The sequence below is a fragment of the Vulpes lagopus genome, chromosome 8 (assembly GCF_018345385.1).
Source record: "Vulpes lagopus strain Blue_001 chromosome 8, ASM1834538v1, whole genome shotgun sequence".
NCBI classification, from domain to species: domain Eukaryota; kingdom Metazoa; phylum Chordata; class Mammalia; order Carnivora; family Canidae; genus Vulpes; species Vulpes lagopus.
Genome location: NC_054831.1, coordinates 123065499 through 123079682, shown reverse-complemented (window position 1 = coordinate 123079682; position 14184 = coordinate 123065499). Strand labels below are relative to the sequence as shown.

Below are 14184 nucleotides of genomic sequence, written 5' to 3'. Positions count from 1 at the left end.
AGAAATAATATGTCGATAAGGAACTAGCCTATGTCCTAGGATATATCCCATATCCATGATAGTTTGTTAGGGCTGTCACCCTCTCACCTGTGTTCTGGTACAGCAACCACAAAGCCGTGGGAGGCCAGCTCCATGCAGAAGGCCGAATACAGCGTCCTAGAGATGAAGGAAGGAACAGAGAGAAGTGGTCTAAAGAATCGTGCCCCCCCGCAGCTCCCATTCCAATCATGCTCTGCTAGTGACCATCTCAAAAGACTGGAGGAAGTTGCATTTGCAGCAGCCCTCCTCAAGGTGTCTTCTTTGGTCAGTACACCACTTGTCTCACGGGGCTCCAAGAAGCAAGTGTAAATCATCCCTGGTGTTTTCAACCCCACATGAACTTTTGACTCATCTCCTCCACCCACCCCCAATACGATTTGGCTTCTTTCACAACTGCATTTCTATCGTCTATATATTATGGTACATCCTCCAAATTAGTTGGTCACATTTCTGAAGACAGGCACTCTGGCTATTTCTGTAATATGCAAATATGCACCTGTGATTTAGCATGTGAATTTGGTCTGTCCTCCAACTTCTCAGAAAAAAAGGAATATGGCAGACACTATTAACTGCCCAAACACTTTTTTCTCTCCTCCTTAGTAGCAGAATCTGATTTTCAGACGAAGATAGAGTTATGGCATCGATTATGACATTTCCCAGCCTCTCCTGCACCCCGGTTTATCAGTGAGATTAAGTTCTAGCCCAGCAATAGAAATATAATGCTGCTCCCATAAGTAATTAAAATTCTCTAGTAAATACATTTTTAAAGTTAAAAAAACAGGTGGAATCAACTTTAATAATATATTTTATTTAACTCAATAGAGCCAAAACATTATCATTTTAACATATGATTAAAATGTCTGAACTAGGGGTACTTGGCTGGCTTAGTCAGTAGAGCATCTGACTCTTTTTTTCTTTAAGGATTTTATTTATTTATTCATGAGAGACACAGAAAGAGAGACACAGATGGAGAAGCAGGCTCCACGCAGGGAGCCTGACATGGGACTCCATCCCGGGTCTCCAGGATCAGGCCTTGGGCTGAAGGTGGCGCTAAACTGCTGAGCCACCCGGGCTGCCCAGCATCTGACTCTTGATCTCAGAATCATGAGTTTGAAACCAACACTGGGTATAGAGAATACTTTAAAAAAAGAATGTCTGAATGAATAAAATATTTTATTAAGTTTTTTTTTCCTTATAAAGTTTTTGAAATCAGTGTGTATCCTTTACTTCAGCACATCTCAGGCAGCCCGGGTGGCTCAGCAGTTTAGCACCACCTTCAGCCCAGGGCATGATCCTGGAGACCCAGAATTGAGTCCCACATTGGGCTCCCTGCAAGGAGCCTGCTTCTCCCTCTGCCTGTGTCTCTGTCTCTGTCTCTCTCTCTCTGTCTTTCATGAATAAATAAATAAATAATAATAAAAAAAATACTTCAGCACATCTCAGTTTAGACCAGCTGTATTTGTAATGTTCAATAGCCACATGCGGCTAGAAGCTACTCTAATGAACAGAGCAGCTCTAGTCATTGGGACTAGAAGCAATTGTGTTGTGTTGACTTTCAGAAAAAATAAAAACAAAAACTTTCAGAAGAGTTCTCCTTTCCTACTGCCTGGAATGTGGATGTAATGGCAGGAGCTAGACCAGATACCCAAGGTCATTAGATAGCCTTAGAAAATGGAAGCCACATGTGGCAAAGCAAGGTGATAAAAGAAGTCTGGTTCTCTGGTAATTCTGTGGAAGTACCATATCATCTCTGTCTACCACCAGCTTTTTTTTAGCTGAGCAAGAAAGAAATCTTATGTTGCTTAGGCCACTATTGTTTGGGGTTTTCCTGTTAATACAACTTGCCTGGATCTTAACTGATTCAGGAAGGTCAGAAAGGACAGACATTAAATTTCTTTTCACCTTCTCTCACTTCCCCGAGGGAGGCAGTGAACTGGACACAAGAACCAGAGAGATCTCTGATCCCTTCCCAGTTCAAACTGTATAACCTTGGGCAAGTCTGCCTTTTAGAGCCCTTCTGGTCATCTGTAAAACAAGCATCCTTCACCACTGATCTCACAGGACTATGTGGAAACCAAAGGAACAATAGTACACTGCACACAGGTAACATTTAAATGCACATACTCCTCCCTGGAGTGGGAACTCATAGGCCTACAAAGATTTCAGATTCTGAATTAACCACATATACAACCATAGAGAAACCATATCCCTTTCCCTCCCTGTCCTTTTTCTTGGAATTTCATTTTGGTTAATGAAGTGTATTTATAACTGGCTTACCCAGGTTAATTGAGGTGTGAAGTCTCCATACAGATTCTTAGACCAAAAAGACCACTCTCCCAAGTCATGTTCTCACCTGCTCTCTGTATAAAATAGCTGTGAGCTTAGGAGAGAATGTATCTTACTTCTTTTTCCTGCTAGACTACAGTCCTTCTAAAGGCAGGAATTCTGTCTTAGTCCCTACTGAATACACAACCCCAGCATCGGCCTCAGCATATGGCACGTATTAAATTTACTGAATAAGAGCAACATTGAAAACCATCTAGTTGTTTTGCTGGCCTTATCTTTGCATTTACTCTCCTGCCATGGAGTAGTTATGTGAGTTCAGTCAGCCTCCCCTAGTGGATGCAATTCCTTGATTTGTTTATCTCCACAGAACTCACCTTCTCATGCCACACAGCTGGCACAGAATAGGTGCCCAAAAGATATCTGCTAAATGAATGAGAACCTAGCAAAACATAGCCCTTAATAAATATTCTTTGGGAAACTACTACTTTCCAGGCATTGTCCTAGGCACTGGAAGAGACAGCAGACAGACAAGGGCTCTGCCTTCATGGAGCTGACAATCTAGTAGGAAAGACAAACCCTAAAGAATAATCACACATGTAATTAATTCATTACAATTATGGTAAGTACTGGAAAGTATAGGTTAGCCTATGAAAGCACATCACTGGAAAACTTGAACTAATATAATACAGAGGCCAGGATGGGTGTCCCTAAGAAAGTTATACCCAAAGTAAGACCTTGTGGGTAATTTGGAATTAGTTAGGCAAAGATGAAGGAGTGGAAAGCAGGGGAGGAAGAGAGGAGCAGAATGGCAAATACTCCAGGCAAACGGAATAGCCACAAAACACAGCACAGATAAAAACTCTGAGGCAGAAAATAACATAGTGCCTTCATGGAAGCAAAAGAAGGTCAGTTTGTTTAGAGAGCTGGAGTGGGGCAAGTAGTAAGAAACAAGGTGGGAAACTTTGAGAGCTGTATTTTTTTTTTTTTTTAAGATTTATTTATGACAGACATAGAGAGGCAGAGACACAGGAGGAGGGAGAAGCAGGCTCCATGCTGGGAGCCTGACGTGGGACTCGATCCCAGGACTCCAGAATCACACCCTGGGCCAAAGGCAGGCGCTAAACCGCTGAGCCACCCAGGGATTCCCCTTTGAGAGCTGTATTAAGCTCAAAGGGCGATTACAAAGACTAAGCAGGGAAGTGACGTGCATTCATCTATTCAACAAATATTTACTAAGCATCTACTATCTGCCAGGCACTGTTCTAGGTGCTGAAATGACAAGACCCTATTTGCTTTTAAAATAGATCTCCCATGGGCAGCCCAGGGAGCTCAGTGGTTTAGCGCTGCCTTCAGCCCAGGGCCTGATCCTGGAGACCTGAGATGGGGTCCTGGGTTGGGCTCCCTAGGTGGAGCCTGCTTCTCCCTCTGCCTGTGTCTCTGCCTCTCTCTCTCTCTCTCTCTCTCTGTGTGTCTCTCATGAATACATAAATAAAATCTTAAAAAAAAAAAAAAAAGATTAAAACAGATCTCCCTGGGGGCACCTGGGTTGCTCAGTTGGTTGAGCTCAGGGTCCTAGGATCGAGCCCCACATTGGGCTCTATACTCAGCAGGGAGTCTGCTTGAGATTCTCCCTCTCCCTCTGCCACCCCCCCCCACCCCCGCTCATGCTCACTCATGCTCTCTCTCTCTCTCTCAAATAAATGGATAAATCTTTAAAAAAAAAAGCAAAACAAAAAGCAGATCTCCCTGACTGGACAATGGCTTGGAGGGTGGGGACACAAAAACAGACACCTTTAAGATGTGTAACACTCTAGGACATAAACTAGACTTACGTGTTGATAATGAATGTATAGTCAGAATATTCACAAATTTAAACAGGAACATATAGACTAAAGTTATTAAATTCTAAGACACAGCAAGGTACAGAAATCAGGATTCACGAGAATTTGGAATGGATATGCCTTACAAAAATCAGGCAGAGTTTCCCGAAGTCTGGTAAGAGAGATCATCCCATGTTCACCATCCCATGTTCCTCCACGTACAGAAACTGAGAAAACTGTGCGTGTGTACGCTTACTCGGTACCAGTCTAACCGAATCCTCACAGACCATGCGATGGGAGCAGCATTCCCACCTGACAAACGATGAAATCCAGGCTTGAAGAGTTCTACAACCGTCCCGAACTCACACAGAGCACAGGGGTGGTGGCTGAGACTCACAGGTGAGGCTCTGAGCTGCAGGTGTGCAGAGAGTGAGCCCATCTTACTGCTTGGTCAGTGCCACGGCAGAGCTGTCCCTCCATGGATACCGAAGAAATGACTTTGACTATAAAGCTCAAACTCCTAATACTTCTTGTGCTGTTACACAGAGAGCTAAAAGTGTCTATTTGTAAGTGTTTATGTTTAAATAGAATATAAATATAAAATAAGTTATGTTTATTTATTTATAAATGCAGCAACATGAGAAGCAAAGGATGTGAAGCCTGATGAAAGACTCCACCAGGTGAAGGGGGCTTGGGGAAGGTGGACCCAGTGCTACGGAATGAAGCAGATGGCAGAAGAGACAGCTGGCAGATGGAAATGTCTGTGTCTCTGCCCTCTGAGAATAAGTTAAGACTCAGCAGCTGTCACCAGTTAAGGAATATGACAAGGTCTGAGGGATAGAAGCTCTTACCTGAAGGCTCCCATGCCATGGGAGAAGATGATCAAGGGGTATCCAGAGTCCTTTGCCTTAAACGGGCCGTTCCAGCTAACAGGCAGGCGACATGATCCTAGCAGAGACATGGGGTGTAGAGTCTCTGGCTGCCCCAAAGTTGTAATCCCAAGGGCAGCCTGGCCTAGGCATGGGTGGGGGCATGTGCCCCACCTCACTGGAGAACTACCTTTTGCCCCTGAGCAGTCCAGGGCAATCACCTTTTCTTTCACCCTTTCTTCCCTAGAAAGCACAAATATAATAGAAAATGGGAAGATAAATGCAAAGAAGTACTGAACAACTATGGGGTAAACCCCTGAGATGCCAAGACAGTTGGGTAGAGTTCCTAATTGGTGGGGCCGTTAGGGAAAGTGGATGATTCAATGTGACTTTACCCAGAGAGGAGAGCTAAAGAGAACTGTAAACGATAAAGTCGGAATTCAAATCCAGGACAATCTAATTCTGTAACCAAAACTCTTATGTATATAATCCCCTCCCAACTCTCCACACCACACTGACTAATGCACGCCCCACAACAAAAGGGCTGGATGATGCCAGCAGGACAGTACTGTGTCTACCTAGGGATCTCCTAGGAACATAACCAAGAAGCTAGGAAATGTGGGGGTGAGGCCAGCACTTACCCACAGCCAAGCTGAACAGCAGCCCGCCCCAGCGCTTATTAAACCGCAGGTAATTGGCCAGGCCAGTGCAGTACTCATAGCGGGGAATCCACAGAGGCTGCTCGGTGGTCTCCTCTGACTCTTGGCAGGGGTAGAAGAGTCGAAAGAAGCTCCCCTGTAGGAAAGAAGAGAGCACCTACTCAGAGCAAGAAGCCTAAGCTCTGTTTAATTTCCCAAAGGACACACTCAGTGGGTATGTGGGGGGGGCCAGCAAAGTAAGCCACCAAAGTGGGGCACTGAAGCTTCAATTCATATACCTGAATTTTGCATTCAGAAAATCCAGAAAGAAGCAATATTATTTTTAGCATACACGTAAGGCTTATGCTATTTCAAATAGCCGACTGCATTTTAAATTACGTTTGGAGAGCACCAAAATATTTTCAGTCCTTGGATCAGAAAGATTTAAATCTGTCCCTGAGCCCAGGCCTGAAGGGGCCCAGGGAAGGAGATCAGCCCTCATGCTGGATGGGGTGGCATCAGTGGGTCACCCAGGCCAGTCGTCTAGGCTGGCCCTTAGGAAGCAGCAGCACACTCGTTTCACATGGGAGTAGGAGAGGGGTTAACAGGAAGTATGTGCTTCTTGAAGAGAGATGGGAGTCCAAGGGCCAGCAGAGAAGCACCTAGGAACTGGTGGAGGGAAGGTCCAGAACCAAAGCAGGAGGAAAAACAGATAAAGGTAGGAAAGGAGAAAGAGGAGCATGTCTTCCTACCCAGGTTGGGAAGTCAGAGGCCACCACCACATGGTTCACTACTCCTCATACCTTCAGACTGAGATGAGACTGAAAACGTTTCCAGGTAAGAAGACATCTGCTCCCAAGACAGGACAGGGGATCTGAGACCTGCCTTTGGAGCTCGAGCCCCCCTTTCATCCTAGTGGCAAAAGAACCCATCTCTGGCTACCGAGATGTTTCTAACTGGAAATAGGAAGAAAAAGGTCAGGGAAGACAGACCTGGGGGCTCTATAACCAAATCCAGACCAGCTCTAACTCAGTTTCCCCCACTGAGAATCACACCATTAGATTGGCTACTGACAAGTCATGGTGCAGAAGCAGCAGCGGAGATGTGTGGGGACAGAGCTGGAGACACTTACCTGGAGACCCTGGCCCTCCATCACATCCCCGCAGCCTACATGGTGGGGTCCCGTGACAGGTGGGAAGCTCATGGACTGGTTCACCCCCATTTCATCACCAGTTGAAACAAACAACCTGGACAGTGCTGAACTTGATGGCTGAAGGTGGAACACAGAAGAGCCTCTTGCTGGTTTCCTCTTAGCTTCCTGTTGCTTCTATGTGTTATCTGTTATCATGTCCACTGCTCTTTATCATCCCATCTCCCTGCTGGGGACTCACCCAGTCTTCGTCATCTACTTTGATACACTGACTTTGCCAAGGCTTAAGGGCTGCTTTTTTGGTGTTGAGAGCAGGGTGAAGAGATAGTTGGGAAAAGGAGAGAGCTTCCAATGTTCCCCCAAACCCACTGCCAAGGGGGCGCGTGGGTGGCACAGTCAGTTGAGCATCCAACTCTTGGTTTCAGCTCAGGTCACGGTCTCAGGGTTGTGAGATGGAGGCCTGCAGCAGGCTCCAAGTTCAGCAGAGAGTCTGCTTAAGATTCTCTCCCTCTCCCTCTGCCCCTCCCCTCACTCACACTTTCATGGTTTCTCTTAAATAAATAAACCTTAAAAAAAAAAAAAAACTGCCAAGTGTTTATACTCAGCACAACCTCTGCAGACAACATAACCTGGATCATGTCCTCATGGGACCAGGAATAATAATGTCTAAGATTCACTGTGTCAGCACTGAACTAAGCTCTTTCTATACAGTACATTATTCATTCTCTCCACAACTTTCTGTGGAAGGTCCTATGGACACCCTGTTTACAGATGAGGAAAGTAAGGCACAGAATGGTTGAATAACTTTCCCAAGTTATCCTGCTTCTGGGCAGCAATGCCAGGTCTGTCTAATCCAGACCCAAGCTCTTAACCCCTACTGATCCTGCTCATGGGGAGACGCAGTTATATGTCTACAAAAACACGGACCTAAACTACTGACTATAAAAGTGGAACTTAGGCTAGGCGTGAGGTATAAGGAAGATTTAGAGATAGGGGAGAGGAAGGAAAGCATTTCTACACAGGACACATGAGAAAGAAAGGGCAGAGACAGAGAAGACTATGATATGGCAGTAGATCAAACAGGAGGCTTCAATGTGGCAGGTGTGCGTGTTCCTGACTAACAGACATTTCTTTAACTAGGCTGCTCCCTAAATTGGGGTCAATGCCATTGCTCTCTATCCCTCTTTAATCTCATCCCATTTAATCAGCAGCATCGTCATCATGACATTATGGAGGGCCAGGAATTACACCAAGTGCTTTAATACATTATTAATTGAAAAAATGAGATGAGGAAACTGATGACTGATGCTTGACCAACTTAGGTAATTTCCCCCAAGAACATAAAGTTAACAGAGCCAGAATTTGATCACAGGCAATATGGCTGTAACAGAGGAGAATATGGTCAAACTTGTCGATATCCATTCTATTTTGCCCTCCTATGCAGTACCCTGGTGACTTGGGTTGGGCTGACCTGTAGACTTCTTAGACTTGAGCCTTAATTGACCTGAGCCAATCACCCTTTGGTATGCCCCGGTCAGTATCTGGATGAAGAGTGGCCGCATGACACAGTTGGTCCATTCAGAGTAAAGCCCAGGACTTTGATGGTTGAGGATGGAAATGTTCTTTCTTGTTTTGAAATAGAGTGATGACAGATACGAAGTCATTTTGCTACCTTGAAGATGAAGCTATCCAAGGAGGATGGCAGAGAGAATCAGAGAAATAGAGTCATTTTTGTGAAGACATTAAGAATCTCTAGATTGGGGGCACCTGGGTGGCTCAGTCGGTTAAACATCTGCCTTCAGCTCAGGTCATGATCCTGGAGTCTTGGGACTTCCAGCTCAGCAGGGAGTCTGCATTTCCCTCCACCCCTCACCTGACTTGTGCTCTCTCTCCCTCTCTCATATTTAAAAAAAAAAAAAAAAAAAACTACTTAAAAAGGAATCTCTAGATTAGACTATACCTGAAAAACCTGACCCACTCCTGGACTTTCTAGTTACACGAGTCAGTAAATCCCCTTTTTGTTAAAACCAATTGACTTGGGCTGGCTGGGTGGTTCAGCGGTTTAATGCTGCCTTCAGCCCACGGTGTGATCCTGGAGACCCGGGATCAAGTCCTGCCTGTGTCAGGCTCCGTGCATGGGGCCTGCTTCTCCCTCTGCCTGTGTTTGTGCCTCTTTCTCTCTCATGAATAAATAAATAAAATCTTTAAAAAAAAATTGACTTTAGATTTCCATTGCCTGAACCAAAAGCATCTAAACCAATAATACAGTGAGTCCCAGACCCATATTTTTAGCCATTATGCTATTCTGCTTTAAGACACTCTGGGATGAAAAAAAAAAAAAAAAAGACACTCTGGGATGGATCAGAAAGTTCAAGCCCAAGTGTGTCTGGGAAAGAAGAGGCCTTAGAGACCATTTCTATCAATCCTCACCACAATCATTTCCCACCCTCCCCACTACATACATGTACTGATGAACAAACCAAGGTCCTCAGAAGTTAAGTGAGCTGCACAACGTCACAAGCAGAACAATTATTACACAAAGATCTCCTGGATGCCAACTTCCAACTGTCTGGTCCAGTGGCAAACCTCAAATAACCAATAATCCTAACATCATTCTATTTAACTTAAAAACATAACAAATGATTTTCTTTCTATTACTCTGTAGTGGTAGAATGCAATTCTTTTAAAAAAGGAACTGATGCAGTCCATGGACTGGTTAGCCAGAGAGAAGTTGAGTATGTGCTGCTCAGTCTCACACCCTGACCTTTTCCCCTTGTCTCTAACGGCACACACACAGAGAAGACCTACGGCAAGGGCACGTGATACATGTCACCCACATGACAATGAAGCAGCTCCAAGTTCTAAAGGCCAAAAATGAGGGTCAGGTAAGGTGATCAGATGTAGGAGTTCTGAGAAGAAAGCACACTTCTGTAGCTTGGCAGTGGAGGGCAAGGAAGATGACAAAAGTTGACTTTCAAGTAGAAGAAAGTGCATAAGCTAAGACACAGAGGTAAGCAAGCACACGTGATAAGAAAAAGGTATCACGGGTTTGGAGGGTAGCAGTCTCTCGAGTGCTAGGCCAAGGAGCTGGAATCTACTCTGGAAATGAGTGATATTAAGTCTAAAAGAGTCAAGTTTGAGCCCAGTTCCTTTGCCACCTAGTTTTACTTTGGGCAGATCCTCTGATCTCACTAAGTAAGCCTGATTACTCATCGGTACAACGGGAAACTATCCATCCTCATAGGGTTGCTAGGAAGATAAAATGAAATAATGCATTTAAAGCATTCGTGTAGGGATCCCTGGGTGGCGCAGTGGTTTGGCGCTTGCCTTTGGCCCAGGGCGCGATCCTGGAGACCCGGGATCGAATCCCACATCAGGCTCCCGGTGCATGGAGCCTGCTTCTCCCTCTGCCTATGTCTCTGCCTCTCTCTCTCTCTCTCTCTCTCTGTGACTATCATAAAAAAATAAAAATAAAAAAATAAAATAAATAAAATAAAATAAAGCATTCATGTAGGGGCGCCTGGGTGGCTCAGCGGTTTGGTGCCTGCCTTTGGCCCGGAGCATGATCCTGGAGTCCCAGGATTGGGTCCCACATCGGGCTCCCTGCGTGGAGCCTGCTTCTCCCTCTGCCTGTGTCTCTGCCTCTCTCTCTATGTCTCTCATGAATAAATAAATAAAATCTTTTAAAAAATAAATAAATAAAATAAAGCACTCGTGTAGTACCTGGCTCTTTGGGACTATCTAGGAAATATTGTTGATCGAGTGAAAAGTAGAAACAACAGGATTTGACAAATGAGTGGATTTGAGGAGGCAAGGGAGACAGAAGAGCCAAAGATGAGTCAGGGTTCAGGACTGGGTGACCAGAATGACAGTAATTTATGGGAAGAGATTCATCCCATATAGAGAACAGTGCTTGGGACAGGAATCAGGATGAGTGAATGGAGTTAAAAACTGCTAAACAGAAGGGGAGTAGAACTCTCTAGCAGTCCTAGAAAGTTTCTGGGAGAATCTTGGAAACAAATACAAACTAAAGCTAATTGGCCAGAGTGAGGCATACACAAAAATGAGTATACATTCCTTGGGCTTACATTAACTGATGCCCGAGGACAATGGGGAGATGGAAAAATCCAATTTTGCCTAAGAAATACCCAGCCAGAATATCCAGAGTCCTTCCTCATAAATGCCATATAATTTTCCAAGGAAATCAGCCCAGGGGTCTCTACCTTCTTTTGCTTGCCTCATCCAAACAATTTATGGTGGTGCCTGTCTAGAAGCTTCTCCACCCATGTAAGCCTACCCCATTCATAAAGGCCCAGTGAAATCTCTGGTTCTCTGTGTTTTAACAAGTCCTTCTGCCCCTCTCTCAACTCTAAGCATTGTCCACATCCCTCACCTGCTAGCCAATCATGGGCCGCCTTAAGATAGCTCTAGGATCAGTACCAATTCTGGGCAGTTTGAACTCAGTGACTTGCCTACAAGTGGCCCAGATAGAACCTAGTTCAGAGGTTCCTGAATCTTTCATCACAAACACCTGGGAAAGTTTCAAAAATATAGATTTTAGGGTCCTCGTTCCCAAAGGTCAGTTTTTAAAAGCTCCCCATGTTTCTCGCAAGGTTTGAGAACTTCTGGTCAGATGATACATAGGACTTTTTTTTTTTTTTTTTTTTTTTTTATTTATGATAGTCACACAGAGAGAGAGAGAGAGGCAGAGACACAGGCAGAGGGAGAAGCAGGCTCCATGCACTGGGAACCTGACGTGGGATTCAATCCCGGGTCTCCAGGATCTCGCCCTGGGCCAAAGGCGTGCGCCAAACCGCTGCGCCACCCAGGGATCCCGATACATAGGACTTTTTATCCAGGGATGCATGTATGCAAACATTTACGGAATGTATATAGTGTCCTAGCCCACCATTTTATATTAATGAAATAATGACTATGATTTCACTTGGTTCAATCCCAATGGCCACCTAGAAGCATGTTCTAGGTCTCAATAATTAACTTATCCAATTAATCTGATTTAATTTTTACACAATTATACCTTATACCATTTCTTTGGATATACCACATACTATATAAAGGCTGTGTTTGGGATCCCTGGGTGGCGCAGCGGTTTAGCGCCTGCCTTTGGCCCAGGGCGCAATCCTGGAGACCCGGGATTGAATCCCACGTCGGGCTCCCGGTGCATGGAGCCTGCTTCTCCCTCTGCCTCTCTCTCTCTGTGTGTGTGTGTGTGACTATCATAAATAAATAAAAATTTAAAAAAAGAAATGGGATATTGCCTAGGGCTTGGTACACTTTAAGTGCTCACAAAATGTTAAAAATTAATTAACAATGCTATGTCCTTCTTTCATCATACCTGGCCAAGGTCTCTTTCTTTCTTTCTTTTTTTTTTTTTTTCTGTATTAAACCCTTTGGCAAAATGGATTCTTTCCTCCCAGCCTTTTTGAATCTAAAACACCCCCGTGAAAATCAGAGTGTACTTAAAAAGGCCCACGAGAGCCCAAAAGCAATGGACAATGCCTACAACGCAGCTGTCCATCTCCTGCTGAGATCCTGTTTCCAGTGAGGAGAAACCAACCACCCTTTTGCCAGCTGTGTGGACTTTTCATCACTGGCTATTTGAGGACAGAGTCCAAGATAAGCCCTTCTCTGGGGCTTCCTTTCAGACAAAGCTCTCTGGAGGTTTAAAGCTCATTAGTCTGACCTTTGGTCTCTGGAGGAAATGAGGAAATATCCTGCTCTTAGAGAACGGAGACACCAAGCCCTCAAGGGGCAGACTTGAGCAACCAGGGGGCAGAGACAGAAAATGAGCCAAGAGAAGAGTGTTCCAGAGCATCAACAATTATAACAAAAATAACCTCTCTCGCTGGTGGAGGCTTCACAGTTTTTTTTTTTTTTTAAAGCCCTTTCACACCTATTAGCTTATTGGCTCCACAAAAGAGCCTCCGCCTAAGACGGAGGTTTTGTAAACGAAGAGCGGGAGTCCCACGGACACTGCTTGGTCCGCCCGAGGTCACGCAGCGAGCGAGCCGCAGAGGTGGACTAGACGCCGGTCGGCTGAGTCCGGGGCTCTGCCACCGAGCGGGAAGTAGGGACGGCGACCCTTCTTCCACTAGCATGAAAAAGCGGAAAGGGAGAGTAAGAGAGAAGCACACAGGAGGCGTGGAGCCTACAGCAGCCCAGGTTTCTGGGGGGTCACGTTGAGCGCTCCGCGTAGGACGGTGGAGGCTGGGGCCTCCGACCTGGGCTCAGGCTGGGGCTCCAGGCGCGCCGGGAGCGAAGGCGCCAGGTGACAGGGGGAGCGTTAAGGGTGCAGGTAGATACCGGAGGTGTCTGAAGAGGAAACAGAAAAGGATGAAGGATTAATGCAGAGTTTCTAGGATTGAGACGAGCAGCCCCCAAACCGGGCTGGAGGAGGACAAAGTCGGCTGACGATACCTCAGTTCAGAACAGAAGAGCTGCCTCCACCCCCAACTTACCCGGTCAAGTTGACCCTTCAGGAGTATCCCGGACAGTCAACTCGACGGAAACCGGAGCCTACTCCGGGGCCCGCGGCCCTCTGGTAGGTGTAGTTTCCAGAACTCATCATTGGCGCTTAGAAGCCTTCCCCTCCTCCTTGCCTGGAACTACCACTCCCGGCGTGCACCGCGCAAGATTGCGACCCTAAGACTACAATCCCCAGAGTGGCAGGCGGCCCCTCATTGTTGGGTGAAACAAGGCCCGGGCTGCGGCGCGATTCCTCCCCCTGGTGGTCGAGGCGTCGCCGCCACGACTACAAGCCTCGAGCGGAGGGTTACCGCGTATAGTTCCGGCTAGTAACCCTCCGCTCCGCCGCTCCCCAAATAGTTCCCGGGCGTGCCCCGGGATTGCCAGGGCTCGGTTTGAGTCTCAGGGAGGTGCTGGCGTGGGGGGTTGGCGGGAAGGCTGGAGCTCTTTTTTTGATTACCCCCATTCTGCGTTCTGTGAGAGTATGAAGCTGATCATTAAAATTAAGCGCACATGTTGTACCAGCCCGTTACCTGTTGACACTTGGCGCTTTTCCATTGTCCTTCAGAAACTCCCGGAGGGAGAACAGGGGGGAGGAGGCTGAGCGATCGCTGGTCCTCCCCGCCCCCAGCCCAGCCCCTCCATCCGTCCGTCACCCCTTTGCTGCTCAAGTGCTGGTTCTTAGGGACACGGTGGTGAACAAGGTGCTGTCCCTAGCCTCAGATGACATCGCAGTCTAGCGGAGGATTCCGACAAATGAAGAATTACAACACAGCGCTAGGGGGTTCTCTAGGGGGTTGAGGGAATCCTGAAAGGGGGCACCTACTCAGGCTTCGGGTAAACGGGATCCTGTCCTTGAGGCTTCTTAGAGAGACACTAAGATTGAGAATTGAGGG

At 46.2% G+C, this 14184-nt stretch overlaps 1 protein-coding gene across 3 annotated transcripts in view; it reads right to left on the bottom strand.

Moving 5' to 3' along the window:
* The window catches only part of PAFAH2 (platelet activating factor acetylhydrolase 2), a 30114-nt gene extending 16687 nt beyond the window's left edge, over positions 1 to 13427 (bottom strand). Inside the window, exons 1-5 of one of the 3 annotated variants that reach the window (XM_041766748.1) lie at positions 13282 to 13427; positions 6785 to 6922; positions 5656 to 5809; positions 4997 to 5093; positions 88 to 156 (exon numbers count right to left, since the gene is read on the bottom strand). In XM_041766748.1, coding sequence (XP_041622682.1) covers positions 88 to 156; positions 4997 to 5093; positions 5656 to 5809; positions 6785 to 6874 — 410 coding nt within the window. In that variant the 5' untranslated portion in view covers positions 6875 to 6922; positions 13282 to 13427. Of the gene's footprint in view, positions 1 to 87; positions 157 to 4996; positions 5094 to 5655; positions 5810 to 6784; positions 6923 to 12975; positions 12998 to 13044; positions 13068 to 13281 lie in introns of those variants that run through there. The other 2 variants (XM_041766749.1, XM_041766750.1) reach the window with 2 other exon arrangements.
* Positions 13428 to 14184: the final 757 nt, after the last annotated feature.